We start from the raw sequence: 18642 nt of genomic DNA on the forward strand, positions 1-18642 counted from the left end.
AACTTCTAACCTCTACGAGTCAATCGTGCAGTTTGAGCAGGAGCTGAATAACGCGACTGAAAAAAATCGCACAACGTAAGCCCAGTTTTCGTTTAGCTTAGCAATGTTAGCTAGGAACAGGGAACAGCTGCCTTGGCTCTGCCCAGAGGGTTTTATTTATTTATTTTTTAAAGCTCCTCTAAAGCTCAGAATCTTGTTTATCTAATCTTTAAAAATTGAGGTGAAATAACACACAGGATTCACTTCCTGTGTTAATCTGTGAGCTTTAGGATTGCTAGTGGGCGGATTACATTGAGTAATTTGTGGGAAGATCACTTCTTTTCTGTCGCGACTGTTAGCACCAACAGACTAAATAATGGAGAAGTGTGTTAAAGGCAATTAGCCAGGAGTGGGAACGGGAAGAATGGGAAAACTGCAATTATGGCTGTATTTTTCTAAGCTCTGCTGAACCACTGTGTTAAAGTTATAAAGTTAATATATCTGCAAATGGCTTTGCTAGTTTTCTAATAGCTAAAAAAAAACAAAAAACAAAAAAACAAAGATAAAAATAATCCTCTGGGGTTTTTTAAAAAATCTGGAGTTTTGAGATAGCAGCAGGAATTTTATTAACATTTCAAGTACAACTTGTGATTGTTTCCCCATGCCAATGGAGTAGTTTTCAGAAGAGCTCACAATCTCTGTGAAGCAGCTCTTTAATTTTAGTTAAATAGATTAAAATATTGAACTTTATGCCATTATATTCCATGTTGACAGGCACAGGTCCGACTCAAAGATATTTTTTTTCAATGACCCTAATCCTTCACTGTATGTCATACCCATTTTAGTCTTATCTGCTGAAGCCAGTGAAGCTGTATCTGGATAAATCTGCAGGTGTAAGTTATTATCAGAAAAAAAAAATTTAAATATACTAAGGCAGACATGTTGTCTTACAATTTTTAGATGATGTGGTTTGTTGGTAGTTGAACTGTGATTTTCAAAATGCTGCGAACTTTAAATGTTGTCAGTTACTTTGGAACCGACTCTGAGTAATAGTTAATTAAATCTATAAATAATAATTACATTGGCTAACCAACACTCATAGGCATAGGCAACCAGATGCCAAAGCAGAAGAGGTTTAAACCTGCATTCTTTTCAAATGCTACCAGAGGGTGACTCCTGCAGATTCAAAATTACTTTCTGTCCTATATAAATTTGTGTGGTTTCAAAGTTCATCTTTTCTGGTTTCAAAGCATCAAGAATGGTTAAAAAAAAAAAAAAAAAAAAAAAAAAAAAAGAAAGAAAAGGGAAAAAAAAGGAATAAATAAATCAAGACCTCAACAGGATTTCTCAAACTAGTGGCTGACTTCACAGTGCCCATCTTATATACTGTCAATGTACTCAGGTTTGGGTGAGTCCTTAGTTGTGAGCCCAGTAAGACTGAGGACCATATAATCAATAAAAATGTTATTAGGTAAGAGCGTGTCAACTAAACTATCGACCAGTCAACTCTGAGTCCACAGCCCTACTTTCGTAGGGTTCGTCACCCCGTCTCTATGAGAGTAGCAACGACCTCTTTTTATTTATGTCATTAAATTAAAGATCCAGATTCTAAATATGTTACTGAAATGGGTACATTTGGGATTTTTGTTGGATGTATGCTGATTGTCTACTGTTTGACAAAGGTTGCATTGTCTTGTTTTAAGTAATTTCAATAGCTGGTACTTTGACTTCCAGTTAGGTGAATTATCACCAACACACACATCTGGACAGACAAAAGTACACGATGACTTTTTACAATCTTAATACAATTGGAAGAATCATTGTTCACAGTTATTTTGTCAAGTTATTTGGCATAAGGGATCTATATTGAGAAAATAATTTAAAACAGTAGAAAAAATAGCATTTTGCCTTCTTGGGAACACAACATGGTATATTCATTTCCTTTTTTTTTTTTTTTTTTAAATTCTTCATGCATTCACAGATTTCACACAGATACATTTACTCGCTTAGACTACTACCTTATTGAAACAGCTTACAAATAAAAACACTATTAAAATGGTGGCCACAAGGCTGTGCAAAAGGGAAGACCTCCAATGTAAGCCCTGCCATCAGTCTCTTAGCCATCTCTTGCAAGTAACAAACTACAAAATAGCACCATTATACAGTGGATAGGATTCTTAATACAGTTTTGTTATATGAAACCATCATGTACAATGAATGATAGTAATGCATAGGTTAACATAATGGGAATACTGTTTGATTATACACAGGCAGAGGAGACAGAGCCAGAGATGAGTCGTCTTGGGCAATTATTATTTTTTTCTTATCGTTTTTTTTTTTTTTTTATCGGGTTTTTTTTTTTTTTTTTTTTTTTTGGAGGCTTAAACAAACAGCCGTTTTTGTTAGTCCTCATGCAAGGACTTCTCAGAACTGGCTTTTCATCAAAGTTGGTGTATGTCTGCATGACCTTTGCTTGTAGTTGCATAACTCTAATTTACCTTGTGAGTGCTTTTGTATGTGTATTTGTATTCTGATATGCGAACATCACATCACCAGAAAGATTTGTCCTTGTGGTTTTGCCAACGTTCACCAAATATGTGTGTTTCTTGGGTGCACTCTGCAATGAATGCAGTGGAGGTTTATTCTACTCTTGCCATCAGATAAAGTTGCAAAATTCTCAGCCTTCCTAAGCTAATAAAATATCCAGGTCAAGATCAATCACTTAAATTCATACGTGTGAAGGCTCTGCTTTTTTTTTTAGAGCACTTGCTTTGACTAAACTGGGGTGGGTGGCTGTAGCTCAGGTGGCAGAGCAGGTCAGCCACTAATCAGAAGGTCGGTGGTTCGATCCCAGGCTGCATCCTGGCTGCATGCCAAATATCCTTGGGCAAGATACTAACCCCATGTTTGCCTACTGGTGGTGGTCAGAGGGCCCGGTGGCGCCTGTGTCCGGCAGCCTCGCCTCTGTCAGTGCGCCCCAGGGCAGCTGTGGCTACAATGTAGCTTGCCATCGCCAGTGTGTGAATGTGTGTGTGGATGACTGAATGTAGTGTAAAGCGCTTTGGGGTCCTACGGACTAGAAAAGCGCTATACAAATGCAGGCCATTTACCATTTAAACTTTCATAACATCGTGTTTACCCTTGAACACGGGTTGTGAGTGGAAACCTGTGTTCAAGGTTAAACACAGGTTTCCACTCAAACGGAAATGTTGACTGAACTGTTGTCAAAAATCAAATTTGGCTGGGGTGTTGACACGTGAAAGGATGCAGACGACAAACATTTTGCCTGATTGTCATTATTTGACTTTTTCCGCTTCAGTTTGCCAAATGCACTTTGACTTCACCGAAGGACACGCTTCTGAGGGCCAAACGAGAACTCAGTTTTAGCTTCTGGTTAATTTGTTTTTCTGTTTTGGAAAATGTGAAAAATCCCAGTCTTGTTTTTGTAGTACCTTCTGTACTACCTACTTTCTTTAAAATCCCCTCTAATAGTGCTTGAGCTCTTTTTATAATGTTTGGATTGTAGACTCAGTCCTCAGGTTTTGAACACTTCCTGGGGCTTAAGAGAGATTTGGACTGATCTCAAACCTTCCAGCGACTCCTCGTAGTAAGGTTTAGACTTAGGCTCAAGTTAACATACCTACAACAATGTTCAAACTCTGATGAACCACCTGGTCTTTGTCCTTAAAGCAAACCTTTTTTATTTATTTTTTTTACATAATAAAAATATCCACAGTAATGGATGGTGCATAAAAACAAACTCTGAAGGTAATATATCAGCTTTGAACTGGGGTACTAACTGTTAAATGTGACCGAGCCACAGTCATGCTGCTCTCTGATTGGCTGAGGCCCAGATACGTTCCCATCTTTCCTGGAGCCTGGGGAGGCTGCAGCTCCCACATGGAGGTATAATAAGCTCTTGTTCGTGTCTTAGCAGCTAAACTAGTCTGTTACATTGCATTAACAAAGAATTCCTCCCAGTATGGAATGGTGCAGTGTATAAAATAATCACAACTTTCCACATCAGACCCTTACACACCACCTAGCTCTCTGTTTTCAATCATTTTGAAGAGCTTTTCAGGTCATTATTAGCATCTTCTTTCTTTTGTTTTACAGTGAACCATTCCACAGGGGTACCAGGTAAGGCCACTCCCTTCTCTCCTCCCAAGTTGCTGGGCATTTGTCCATTTGCTCCTTCCCTACATTCTGTAATTCCTGCCCCCCGAACTTCCTCGACTTGAGTTTTTCTGGTGGACTTCCTGCAACAAAAAAGAAACACATTTTTTTTTTTTTTTTAGATGTACAGCAGAGATATAGAAGATACCGGATGGCCTGGTCTTCTGTACTTATTTGGTCAAAATTCATCTACCCGGCAGTTTTCATATTGCTTTATCCAACTTGGGGGTCACAAGGAGTTGGAACACATCCCAACTGATATTAGGTAAAAAGTGCAATACACTCTGTGTGGTTACCCATGCATCTTGGGGCTAATTTAGAGAAACTTAGAAATACACACTTTCACATCTATGGCCAGTTCAGAATGACCACTTTACTTAACAACCGCATCTTTGGTCAGTGGAAAGAAATGAAATCAGATATGTAATCTCCAAACAGAAAGACCCTAGCCAACCAGGATGCTCAAACTTAGAACCTAAAACAGCTGCTAACCACAGCAACATGATGGTGATGGTGATAAACAATAATGAAACAAAACAAATTTTTCATTTTTTATTTCTGGTAACTTCAAATAGGAATCAATTTTAGTACCTAACTTCCAAATCCCAAAAAGTTGTTTTCATTCATCTGTACATTACACTTTCAGTGGGAGAAAGGTTTTGTTAATGATCCAACTGTCCTTTTCAGTCCACAATGAACCGAATCAACGTTCTGGTATGATGGAACATGCATCAAGACATTCCAACATCCAAATGTTGGTCTAAAAGTGATCTTGTCTAAGGTCAGTCATATGCCATAAGGATTCTTACACTGGTTAGGGTAACACTAGAGCAGATGGGGTATCCTGGTCTTGTATTCAAGCAACTGACAGCAAGGGGAAATCAGGGGGAAATTGCTTTGGACTGTGCTCTGGAAGAGTCCAGAATCTAGTAATAGTAAAAGCCCTTAAAATTACCTGACCTGACTGCTGATCACTTTCTTCACTCTCAGTGTTTAAATAACTTCTTCTTCCACTAACATCTGCACATCCTAGCCTCTAAACAGGGTTTTTATGTGCCTGAGCCATGCAAGACCTAAGTAAGGGAAAGTACATAAGTAGTTCTGCCTGTACTTATTACAGTACTTATTCTAGTAGATTCTAGGAGTAGTTATCTACTTAGTTCTTAACTCCTTACCTCCCTGCCAAGGAGGTCTGCATATTTTAAATCAACGATATGTTCTTTATATAATTGATTTTTGGACTCTAAATGAATTCAAACAAATGCAGCTCACTGAATTTTTCTTCAACATCCTTCCCTCTACAATGCTTGATTTTACACTCTGCCTCTTCTGAGTGTGGTTATTCTGATCAGACGTGGGAACTCGGATTTCAAATGCATTCAGTCAGAAAACATGCTATATTCGGACAGAGTATGATCTCAACCTTCGAACAGATCTAAAATTGTTCACCACCAACTGCCAGTGATGTACGAACAGCTGCAAACATAAAATCACTAAACGTGATATGTATGCTTTGGCTCCTTCCCTTGCATGTGTTGTATTGTAAGCTATCTGAATTTTAGGACATAATGTAAAGTAGCAGAGTGGAGATTGTGCCTGGGGAGTGCCACTGCAGGTCTACCACAAAAACCACTTAGTTTCTTCTTCCGATTCTAATGGTGTTCTTTTTTTGAGAAAAGAGTAAAAAGCACATGGTTGAATTTTAAAATGCTCACACTATGACACCGAATCCATATTTAGAAATTACACGTTCTTTAGTTGCCCCCTGATGTTCTAGAACTAGGATTTATATAAAGTTTTCATTTCTTGTAAAAAGATTGCCCTGCTTTTGAAACTCTTACGTCATTGGCGAGATTGCGTATTTGATAAAGCTTAGATGACAAAAGGACAATGAAACATGAGATCATTTTGCATGCATACCTTGAAGGATGAACTATGTCCAGGTGAAGGTCTCTGTGGAAGAAAAAATAGGTCACTTTAGTTTCTGCTAATTAAGCTATATTACCTTAATTAATCAGGATATTATGCACGTATGTTCTGAGTATGTAACAAAATGTAAATTCAATCCAATCAACAATTTTTAAAATTTATCTGTTTTGATGCTTTGCTCACCTTCTTGTTTTTTGTCTTGTCTGGCTGAGGCGCTGTCCTACGCTCTGTCCCCTTGCTCGCTCTGCTACTAACCTTGGGTGTTCTTGGCATGTCTGTGTGCCGCTGTGAACGCACAGAGCGAGAAATCTTGGGAGTCTTGACAGGTGCACAGTACATCTCAAGGCGCTGCAGCTCACAGCTTTGGAAGCAGCACTCATCCACGATGCCACGTGACCGCCTTGCACTGGGGCCATAGCCTGTTGGTTTATCTGTTTGAGAAGAACGGCAGCAGGTTTTAGACAATGGAGAGACAGAACCAGTTCCATTGCTTAGTTCTAATTTTCTACCCAACAAAATTGGTGGCTAGTGCGCTGAAATAAAGGACTCATTGATCCAAACTTTACTACTTCAGAAAGAAATCTGCACTTGTTTACACGAGCTGGTATAAAAAGGCTAGGTAGCAATATTTTGGCTCTTGAGTGGACTTGAAGAAAAACCATAGATTTGTTTAATGATTTCATATGACTGGATATATTCTAAAAGTATATTTATATAAAAAGTCAGCCAGAGACAACATTTTAAATCGGTTAACAAAACTATTGCTAGCTTAATTTGCTATCATCCTATAGGAAAAAAAAAATCTGTTAATGGTAAATGTCCGTTCAGCCAGTAAAATCAGTGTTGTCCGCATTTGTTTACCTGCTTCTAAATTAAGGGAACTTTGATTTGAAATTTAGTACATAATTTAAGTGGTAAATTTGTCCTCATGCTTATGGCCAGTACAGGTTTAGCTGAACCAGCCAAACTCAACAACAAAAATAGCTAGGAAGCAAAAAGGAACAATGTTGTTTCATGATTTCCGTGCTTTCTACATATAATTGCATATATTTTTTAATTTGTACAAATATAAAGCATAGGCCAGAAAAAACACTTTACATGTGTACAGCTGACAAAACATTTTTATATTAGCCAACAAAATCCGTGCCTTTGTCTATTTTTTCCCAAAATACCCATTGATTTAAAGTTTACTACGCATTTTCAGTTGAAATTGTCACTTTTGAGTCTTTAAATTATGACATTATTATTTTCCCTTTCCTATGCTTCTTATTTTTTTAATAGAATTAATCAAAGACATTCTGGCGATGGCTGGACGCCGACGCCACGCTCGTAATAAAGCTGTGATAACAGCCGTACGGTCTCAGTGACACTGATTTCTTACATGTAAAATTTACAACATATCACATTGCACACTGTGGACTCATTTTGGCAGCTGCATCAATGTAAAAAAAAAAAAACTTTAAAAAAAAGGAGGGAAAGGGGTGGGGGAAGGGGGGCAGTCACCCAAATGGTGAGAATATCCTGCTCAGCCATTTTGGCCCAGGTGTCTTTTACATAGTCCAGCGAGGCCAAGCCACAAGTCCCCTGGGCCCGATCCACCTGCAGAAACATCCAGGCAGGCTTTTAGGACCACACCACCATTGGCTATGTCCCACTGTTCATTCACATTTTTATTTGGCAGAAGCACCCTGGAGGCTCGTTCAAATAACACAGATTTTGAGGATGGAGACATGATGCATGCTCACTGCATGAAGTAAAGAAGCAAAGCCAGCTAGCAAAGGTGTTTTGGGTATTTTGCTTTTTGGGGGAGGTTTTTGAGTCCAAATAATACATCTCAGGGCGTGACAGATTTTTGACTCAATGATCACATTTAGTTACAGTGACGCCAGTACTCACTTCCTCTTTTAACTCCCTAACCCCCCAGAACCCACCCTCTTTGGTGGCTTTTAGAAAAACCCAGACTTCCCATTTACAATTCCCTGCTCACCTTGAACAATATAGTCCTGATGGGCTTTTCCCTGTTACCAAATGAAATAATAATAATTTAATATGGCATTTACAAGGAGGAAATGCCTTTCCCTCTCAGAGTTAATAGCTCTTGGCTCAGAAGACTGCCAGTGCTGACAAAGTGCATTAACTTCTGCTCTCTGTCTGCCTTGTCCTGACAACGTTATTTTGAACAGAGAGCAGCTTTCATTCAGAAACAGAAGCATCTTTCTCCTCAGACCCCCAGACACAAAGCAGAGTGGAGGCTAACAGAGGTGTGAATGAAGAGGAGGAGATGGGGGGTGATAGGGAGGCTTTCATGTTGCTCATCAGGTAGCTGGATGCTAAAAATACCTTGTGCACCTGCATTATTTAGGAAACAGAAGAACTGGATTTACCCAGATCTCAGACTTCTAAACTAGATGTGTGCAAACTAGAAAACTGAAATATTTAAATGGCTGAAAAAAATCTTGATTTGGATATTTAAACTATTTATTATATACAGTTCAAACGATTGTATTCATTTTGTTTTTCTAAGAAATTCTTTCAGTGCTTGTCCCACTGAGTAACAGTGGGCCAAGCATTGGCTGTTCTATTAACACCTGACGTGAAGACATTTAAAATGAGAAAATTGCGACACTGAGCCCTGGCTGGTGATTATATAATGGTTTCTGAAAGCCAAAAGAGGGGCTGTGCTTCAATGCCTGGCCTGTTTTTCAATCCCCCAACCCCCCCACCCCCCCAATAAAGCCTTACAAATTAACATCCGCTATTATTCTGAAAATAGTTTGCCACCCTGCTGCACAAACAGCTGGAAGGGACAGGGTAATCAGCTGGTGCCGGTTGTAACATGTAGGATAATCAGCTCAGGCAGGTTAGGGGAAAACACGCATATAATAATCAGGTCTAAAAGCTTTGGATAACTGCTGTAATCCCCCATCAACAAAGAATTGTTTTCTGTGACTGTTAAATAAGAGTAAATAAAGAAGATGCAAAAAAGGTTTTGCCGATTTTGCAAAAGTCAGTCTGAAGGAAAACTTAAAGAAAGAACGTTTCTTTTGATTATTAAATACCAACTGTCTTTAGGAAGGACCTTTAACAACTTACTTCTTTGCAGATGATGCCAGCCTGTACAAATATTTCTAACCAGAGCAGCACATACCGTACTTGGTGGTGAATTCGAGAAAATAAAGAGAAAAAAGCCAGAGGTTTATTTAGGAGGGCCTGATACACTGGATAGCTATGCATGTCGCACAACCGGTGAGTCAAGGAACCACAACTAACACACACATCTCTGAGAAACCCTGGACATTGAAAAAGCTATTCTTTTCAGAAGTTTTATGAACATTTTGATGTGTTCTGAGGTATTTTCCTTTGTCCATAAGTGTGTTAACTTTGGAATAAGTTCTACCGGTTGTAAACTGAAAACAACCACAGTCTTTGTCCACTACGAATTAGCCACTTAGACATTTACAGAACCTTCTTTTAAGTGCTTTTTAAAGGCCAAATCATAACTTTTGTCTCATTGTATCACTGATATGCACATTAGCACTCAACCCAAAATCTGAAGCCGTGTGGACTAGCACCACTGCAGTCACACCAATTAAAAGTCAAGTGAAAGCTTGTTTCATACGCCATGTGTAGTTTAGTGATGTCTTGCACAACCTTGATCTTGTTCTTGTTTTGAATTTGCACACACTGTTTTCTCTTTTTGACTTTTTCCTGTTGTTCAGCCAAACACAGCAAACTAAGCAGCTCTTCTTCCTCCATCAGGAGGTCCACACGATTTCTAGTGAGCATGTGTGGAACGCATCTGCGTAGACTTGACCCCGGTTAAATATGTATAGAAGCACTGTTTGAAGTTTAAGTCTACAGCTGGCTGCACAAAAACCACAAATTGGTCTTTGGGGTGGAGTACTTCTTCACCTTGGATGTCACTCTGACAGCATCCTTCTTAACAGAAGCTATGCTATAGTTTTGACTAGCCACAATCTATGTTAGTTTTTCGTAAAGTCTTTCATCTGATGTCACCGCACGGTTCCCTGAAACATCTTTGGTTTGGTATTTGACAGGCTCAGCATGCATAGTGCTCATTCCTCCAAGGAACAGCACCGGAGAGAGATGGCTCGATTTCCCCATTCCAGAGTGGCACAGAAAGCATCTGAGTTTTACAGCTTGGTCATGGTCAATAAAAAGCAGTGGATTCTTGGAGCCAGTGCACTGCTCCTCCTGTGAAGTGTCAGGGAGTTTACGGCTGGGCAGGGACTAGAAAAGCTGCTTTAAGTACTAGAAACTATCCCTTTATCATTGGTACCATGTTTTACGGCTTGTGAGAATTTGAACCTTATCCAAATGCATTATGAATATTTAAAGATGGATTTTTCAGGGTATGTGTTCTTGAAAAAGTTTTGCAACAACTTTTGGAATTTACAAATGTAACGTAATTTTTTCTCATGATCGGTAGTTGGGAGACAAGTTAAGTTATCATTACATGGTTAGTGGTCATGTGTCTGCAAAGCCTCGACACTGGAAGTCTTTATCACCAGTTGGTGGCCATTAAAAAAGATCGCAGGGGAAAGAACTTTGCCTGGAAGCTGCATCCATCTTTTAGATTGTCTGCGGTTAATGCCTGTGTTTGATCATGTATTTCTTCTGCTTATCGTGGAGATAAATGTCATTATTTATTATAGCCTTGAGTATTTGAATAGTTATCGAATTTAGGAAGGCTACATTTCTGCATTACAGACAAATGTAATGTGATCACTGCTGTGCATGAGTCTTTGGTTACACCTAACAAGCGAAACCAAGCCATTTTATGAGATCTATAAAGACAAAAGAACGCCATGAAGAAGATATCTATAAATCTAACTAATGTTCCCCTGTTTTCTTTGTAGAAGGCCTGCATAATGTGAATGAATGAAAAGGTTAAGTATTTTTTAGTGTCCTCAAATCCCTCGAGTCTCAACTTCACCTAATGTACAGATTTAAATCTGGACGACGCCTGCCTGTCCTTTTCATGAGAAGCCTCTTTGTTCCAGTATTTCGCAGCGGGGGTCAGAGATGTTTAGTTTCGGGTCTTCATGGGAAATCGACACCTTTTCATAGCGATGGAGAAGACACAGGAGGGCTTTCTTCGGGCCTTGGTGCCTTCCGCTGTGTGCCCAGGTCCAGTGCAAAACTATGGCGGGAGGGGATGGTGGAGGGTGTCCTGATCATCCTGTAATCCACATAATCCCCTGCTGCTGAGGGACCAGGCCTCGCCATGCGTGAGTCTAAGTGCGTGCATGTGACGTGCTGTTTACACATTCTCCCTCTTTCTCCAGCTCAAGTGGCTCTGAATAAAACTGGCAGGGACAGACACTGAAAAGGAAGTCATATCTCATCCTCCACTCTCCTTTCCACCTTCAACTCACCTGAGCACACTGCATTTTATATTTGGTTGCCTTCTTATTGGGTATTTGTGTAGCGACGATGAGCTTTTGGCTGAAAAAAGGATGGATTATTTCATCTTCTTTGCAGACACTATGCAGAAGTCTTACAGAGTAAGATTAAATATCTCGTGCTCACTCTAAAACAGCTGAATATTTCAGCATGAACTAAAAGTGACTTAGAGCGCGGAGCTACTTAGCACTCACACTTCAGCCAAAAAACGTCCCATAACAGATCTGATTCATGGAATGAACATCCCAGTGAAATCACCCCGCAGTCCTGCCTGCTAAAGCATTACAAAGACAACTAAGGATTTTTTTAGGTCGGGCTAATAATTGGAAAAACTGACTGCAGGTTTTTTTTTCTCTGTTTCATTGACCGCAGTTTGTTTAATTACCCTTTAAAAAAATGAATTTCCACCAACTAATGTTTTCTGTCAGGGTAGGAAATCTGCAGTTGTGAAATACAAGTGTGCTTCACTTTACTGGTGGCATGGCAAAAAGCACTGTGAGCACATAAAGCCCGCTGTTGTTGCAACACTGTCTCTGCACACATTATCAATCAGAGGGCTGCCAAGTTCAACACGGCCAGACTGGAGGGGAAGAGTTCAGGGAAAGGATCACGCTTCCTTTGGCCAAGCCGTTACTCTGCCGCGTCCTATGGACGACAGAGCCCAAATGGATTCTCCAGATATTTTACTGACTAGAAGCAAAGGAAAAGGGATGACAGCGAGAATATGAGAGAGCGAGAGAAACCGAGGACGACGGCGAGAAGCATATTTTCCAAGGCACAGCACCCTGCTGCTCAAACCTCGTCATCTTTTTCAGAGAATGGCTGGAGTGTTCATGAAATACGTCTCTTTTTAACAGGAAAAAGTAGCATTGATAGATGGATGCTGTGTAGTCCACTGACAGCTCAGTGTAAGGTAATGTGGGAAAGACAAATACGTTCCACCAACCACCACAAAAAGGTCTGTTCCTGTTTAAGAAGTATATTCTACATGAGGATTCATGAGTTGCATTGGCTTCTGTTCAACACTTTCCCATTTAATAAACTGCAGTTAAACTCCGGTATCAGTATCCAACCCTTTGTCACATTCCCACATCACCCGGCTCTGAACACTCTCATACCTTGTCAAAATCCTAAACATATCAAAAACTTTTAAGCTACAGCTGCAGACAGGTCACGGGACCATTTCAAAATCGGAGAAATGAAATGTTCAGAGTTGGGGTTTAAAAAAAAAAAAAAAAAGACTGCTAAGGAAAAAAAGATGCCAAAGTTCAAACCTGTTTACTCAGAATCCAAGGCCTGCACTTATTAAAATGTTATGTTTGATCATTTAAGAATTAAAGAAGAAGACGCTGAAGCCGAGGGAATCCAAAGACCAAAAAGTCTTAACAGGCAGAATACTGGCAATCGGACTGGCTGTCAAGACCACTTCACAGCATGTGGGTATTTCCAGGAGCATCTGGACGAACACGGCTCGCAGCTTTGCAGTAGCTTGGTGGCTCTCCAAAAAACTTTCTGGCAAATGCCATACAGAGGCCCTGACGCAGAGAATGATGTGGACTGGTCCTGGAAAAGCTGCAAGGAGCAGGATTCGGGGAGAGGAGCAGCAAGGTGCATGCTGACACTGCTATCTGTAAAGAAATCTATTTACATTCAGAAGACGCAATTCCATAGAATTTAAATTATTTAATTTGTAGAATCTCTTAGCATAACAGCCAGAAACATGGTTTAGGTTATGCAACTCAGACCCTTTGTTAAGGTTAGAGAAGGGGTAAGAGAGAGATTTTACAGTGATGTGTGAATTGTATTGTGCCTATTTAATTTCCAATCTCTCCGAAACAAAGTCATACATAAACAAGCTGGTAGAAAGCAGGAAATTGATGTGAGAGTAGCTTCTGGCTTTTAAAAGAGAAGCCAACATGGAAGTGCTTTAAACCTGCATTTTTTTCCAGGCCACTAGAGGGTGATAGCTGTAGTTTGAAAAAGACTTCTGGTCCTATAGAAGTCTTTGGGAAAATTACCTTCTGACTTGAGTTCTGTAAACACTTTCCTGCATAATGCACTTTGTATGCAGTGTCAGACGTTTTTCATGACAGGTGTAGCTAGTCCCATCAAAGCACAGTTCAGATGATTCTCAGTGCCAAACGAGAACAGTTGATAGCTGAGCTGATGAACTTGTACAAATCCAGTTGACCAACTCTTATATTTAAGCTGCATGAAGAGTCTATTATATTCTGATACAGCGACAGATAGCTGAAGAGACACCATGGCCAAGCAATGGTTCTTGTTATGTCTCTGTAGTCCGACTGAAGGGCGCAAGTGTAGTTGGTGCAGGGTAATGTAAAATCTTTGTGTTCGTGTAAATTACCAGGCACACAGACGCCTCCTCAGAGCCTCATACTCGCATCACATGACACAAATGGACTCGAGCCTAAAGCATATCCCATCTATTAGTCTGTCCCCAGTTGCTATACACATCTATATACATCTGCACGCCACTTTAGAACCCACTTCCATCCATGGCACACCTTTCCATGTATATTGAAAGGTGGAAAGGTCCCAGAACAGAGCCATGCCACCACATGCAGAGATCTGCAGATGGAAATAACCCTTCAACAATAAGAACCTTTAGAGGGTTGGCTGTAGCTCAGGAAGAGCAGGTCACCTACTGATCGGAAGGTTGGTGGTTTGGTCCCTGGCTCCTCTAGTTTGCATGCCAAGTGTCCTTGGGCAAGATACTAACCCCAAGTTGCTCTCCAATGCATCCATCGGAGTATGCATGTGTGTGAATGTAGTTAGAAAGCACTATGAATAGAGAAGGTTCTTGTGGAATGGGTGTGATTGGGTGAATGTGGCATGTTGTATAGAGCCTTTTGAGTACTCCGAAAGAGTAGAAAAGCGCTACATAAGAATCAATCAGTCCACTTGTATACGTTATGTTATGTTCTTACTAACTGCAGTGCTAACCATGACCTAGTGTGTTGCCGTAATTTTTTCACAAATACTTTAGATTAGTAGAAGTAGCTCTGTGGTCCAAACCTATAATTGCGACTTTGTTCATCACATGAACTGAAGATGAGGTATTTCCTAGTTTGAGGTTGTGGGCCCTGCAGTACCCTTAAAAGCTGGCCCACACGTTGTGGAATCACAGCACCACAGTACTTGGTTTAGGTCAGTTAAGGATTTAAACCCAGCTGTTAAGCATTGTTTCAACACCAGAGTGTATAGACAATATTTGTATTGAAGTCCCTTAAACCTGCATTTTTTTCTTCTAATGGCCAGCAGGGGGCGACTCCTCTGGTGCAAAAATGGGAAAAGTCGGACTACGTAGAATTCTATTAGGAGATGACCAGATCATCTCCTGCGATCTGTGATTTCAGTAAACACTTTGCTGATTATTGGTTTTTAGCTAATGCAACATGATGATTACGTAGTAAATTATGGTCAAATAGGACCATAAAGCAGGGTAGGTTTTATCATAGGGTGAAGTCTATGCTGCTTGCATTTAGACTAAGCTTGTGAATGCCATACATTCTCTTCTGCTTATCCAATTCATTTCAATCAGCTACATTTTAGTGATAATTAGGAAAAAAATAATGGGTTATCAAGCCAAACTAAGTTATTGAACGCAGTAAAGTTATCTGCTAAACCTGAGCATGGCTTTAGACCACTGCTGCCCACTTCTTCTGGCCTCTAATTGTCCTACACGATAGAAAAGGTATATTTTCAAACTATTCAGGTTCAAGCGAAGGTGAAAGAAATCAATTACTGGAAAAGAGAAGAACTGCAAATGCATTATAGATGCTGCTGATCTCCAAGAGAAATCTTATATCTTCTTCTTCTGTTTTTCGAACTGGCAGCTGACAAAGTCTACCACATGTGGAAAATCTTTCATAACTTTGGGACCAAACCAAACCATTTAAAATGGATTGTTATGACAAAACTGCACAGGAGTCAGAGGGAGAACTAATAATTTTATGAATAAGAAATGACTGTTGGTGGAGATGTGATGCTCGTTGAGGACATTTGCTGAAACTGGCTTAATTGATGGATGCCAGCCAGAGAAAAGTGAATAATAAGCTTCTAACCTTCAGCTCTGTGGGAGCCAATTATACTGTTAATGTACAGTCGTGCTGCTCGTCTCTGACAGACAAAGCAGGATACATGTCCTGAGAAACTCTGGCTGCCGGTGGAACATTGCACCTAACCTTCATAGCTCCATATATCCTGTGCTGCTCTGGGCTAGGTTGTACCCTTAATGGAAAAATTGGAGATTTAAATCCTGGTTTCTTGGTCGAGGGTTTTCTTTGGGTGGCTCTCCCTTCTCTGGTGGAAAAAAGAAAAAACTTCACTGCAACATTTACTTTCTACCCCTCCTTTTTCTTGGAGATAGCCAAATTCCACTTAAAGCCCTTTCCCTCTGGTCACAGCTGCGATTTGCCACCAATAAGAGTTACTTATCATTATTCCATATTTCATCTAACTTTTCTCATTCAGAATTTGACCTCGGTGATGAGAGTAGCATTAAAACAAATGTACAGGGAATTTAAATATAAGATGTAAGAGTGGATGAGGAATGAATGAAGTAAAAAAAAAAAAAACATTAAGGGAAAGCCAAGACGAGATGTCAAACTGGCTGTTCTTTTATTTATGAGCTTGCAGGAGGTGGAGAGCTCTGGGACATATACAGCCAACCTTTATGAATAAATAAAAAGGTGCACTTACTGAAATAAAAGCCTCGCTCTCCACAGACAAACTGCAGCGTGTCGACCAGCTCCGCCCCGCACAGGGTCTCAGGGCCCGCCCCTGTTGCCGTCGGAGTCAGGGTGAGGACGCACAGCAGTAGTGAGAGGGTGTGGCTACAGGAGATACAGCACATCGCACTCTGCGCACAGGGAGAGAGCAAGAACATTTTCACAGCATCATCGGAAAAAGAGTTTCATTTAACCACAACTCAAAGCTTCATGCACTCTTCTCCATTTAGCGCATCTGCTGTGACAGTTTGTTGCACAGTGTCTTGCTCAAAGGCACGTCAGTAAGTGGCAGTATTACACTCGCACTGTCAAACACAGGGTTGAAAAAAAAAAAGGCAGCCAGCTTAAAGTTGGGAATCCAGGATGTTCCATCCGCTAAAAAGGGGAAAGAAACAGATGGTAACTTTACAGGAGTTTGGAGATGTGGAGGAAAATGTATTAAATCCAGACTCGCACTCGGTGCCAGAGTCAGTCAAACAGGAGGCTGAGCAGCTCTGATGCTCCGGAGCGCCTGTGCGTAACCGAGCGGAGCGCGTCCAAATTGAAAACACACTATACCCCCCTCCTCTCCTTCTCGTCCATCCGCCCGGCTTCTGTGTAGTGGGTCTTAGCAAGTTAACAACAATCTGCATTAATCACATTAATTAAATGCAGGCTATCTATCATTAACAACCAGTTTAACATTTAAAATGTGCCAAAGCCTAGCTGTCAGCGCATTATTAGGCGCAAAAGTGCCTCGACACTCAGAAAGGAGAATAAATGAGCTGCCAAGAGATCTTTCCGATCCAAAATGTGAGATGGAAAAAGGCTCTCCCGCCAAAGCCCGCGGAGGAAGCTGACTGGGCCAAATGTACATAATAAAGAGAATAAACACGGAACGTTATCCATCTACATCACAACCGCAAAGTCCCGACGCCCGCAAGTGTTTCTTGATAATCTCTCCTCTCTCCCGCTCTCTGTCTTTCAACCCCGCAGAGGAATCAGGTTAGATATTTACCACGTAAATTATGCAGACTCAGCAGTAATTACTTTGAAAGTTGCACAGCTGCATTAGGGCTTTCTGGTGGAAAAAAGCGCCGGGCGCACGGAAAATGTCCAAATTCATACCTGCGCTGAAAGTCATGCACGATCCATGTCAATGATTTTTTGATTGCAAAAAAAAAAAAGAAAAAAGAAGAAAAAAGAATCAAAGCAAAATGTAGAAAATATAATTATCTCTGGAAAAAAATAAAATAGATTACCAGGACATGCGGGAGAGTTGTTCCATAAGTGGATGAAAAGGAGAAAAATGTGAATAAATCCGCACCAATGCATGCGTTCAAAAGCTGTGAAATACAAGCAAGCGATAAGAATCCCCTTTTATTGTTTCTTTTTAAAGTAGGCGAAGATGCTCTGTGCAAATAGTGAGCAAGTGAAGAATCAAGGTGATAATGTATAGTGTCAAAGGAAATCAGGTAAGTTACCTTGAAGACATCACATAAATGCCACTGAAAGGAAAAAGCGCTAGACATCCCCACGGGTCTCCACAAGACAAAGCCCGACGAAAATGAACTTGTTTAAAGTCATTAAAAACAGGGAGAAAGAGGATGAGATGCGGGCAATGTCACATCTCAATATTCCGACTTTGTTCCATTGCGCAGGCTCGTTTTGGAGAAGTGAGATTTAGCGAACAGGAGACGGATTTAGAGAGAAAATCCCTCACATTTATCTACATTACACAGACATTTTCAACAGGAAACAGCTGGGGCAGCATTTGCCTCCTACTCGTCCTAAGTTATTCATTAAGGATTTTGGGCACATATTCAAATAACGTCATTTCTGTTTTTTCTCAGAACGGGATTGAATTTTGATCTCTCTAAGACTTGGTTAGTAGTTCAGATCAGCCCCACCACCACCAGCAGCAGTAGCAGCAGCGGCTCACACTCTTACAAACGCATTATTTTGTGCCCTGAAAGCTCATGAAGGAGAAGTTAAAGACGAGCTGGCGGTTGTGATATGGCTCTTTGCTGTTGTGCGTAATTTGGCACCGCGTAACTGAACAGCAAGTCTCTCCACTAGTGGTTTGATTAAATAAATCATTAAAAACACTTTCCCACTTGGTCACCGCAGTGCTCCCAACTCGAAAACCTCACAAGGAAAAGCTAAATAAATGTGAACCGGAGTGAAAATGTAAAAATGTGACATTTTTATTACAGTAAGGAGCAAACTTGAGCCAGAAAGCCACATGTGAAGCCCTGTTTCTTCTAAATGAGAGCCACTGTGCAGGGTTTGCTGCCTTTCTGCACACTGTCACTGCATAATCCTGGTGTATGTCTCTGGTTTTCTCTCCCTTCTTGCTGATTTTCACTTAATAGAAGTGGGTTCGCCTGTAAATAACATC

General features: G+C 40.5%; 1 protein-coding gene across 1 annotated transcript; it reads right to left on the reverse strand.

Annotated features, from left to right (window-relative positions):
• Positions 1 to 1809: 1809 nt before the first annotated feature.
• Positions 1810 to 18033, reverse strand: igf1 (insulin-like growth factor 1). The gene is made up of 5 exons (XM_085252555.1): positions 17726 to 18033; positions 16234 to 16393; positions 6268 to 6515; positions 6076 to 6108; positions 1810 to 4238 (listed from the first exon to the last, which is right to left on the reverse strand). The coding sequence occupies exons 1-5, from the start codon at positions 17771 to 17773 to the stop codon at positions 4179 to 4181; spliced, it is 549 nt and encodes a 182-aa protein (XP_085108681.1). The 5' UTR covers positions 17774 to 18033; the 3' UTR covers positions 1810 to 4178.
• Between the last annotated feature and the right edge of the window lie 609 nt (positions 18034 to 18642).

This window comes from Mchenga conophoros, linkage group LG17 (genome assembly GCF_057382185.1).
Source record: "Mchenga conophoros isolate Kocher_MC1m ecotype Shallow Benthic linkage group LG17, M_conophoros_male_GT1.1, whole genome shotgun sequence".
Taxonomy (NCBI): Eukaryota; Metazoa; Chordata; class Actinopteri; order Cichliformes; family Cichlidae; genus Mchenga; species Mchenga conophoros.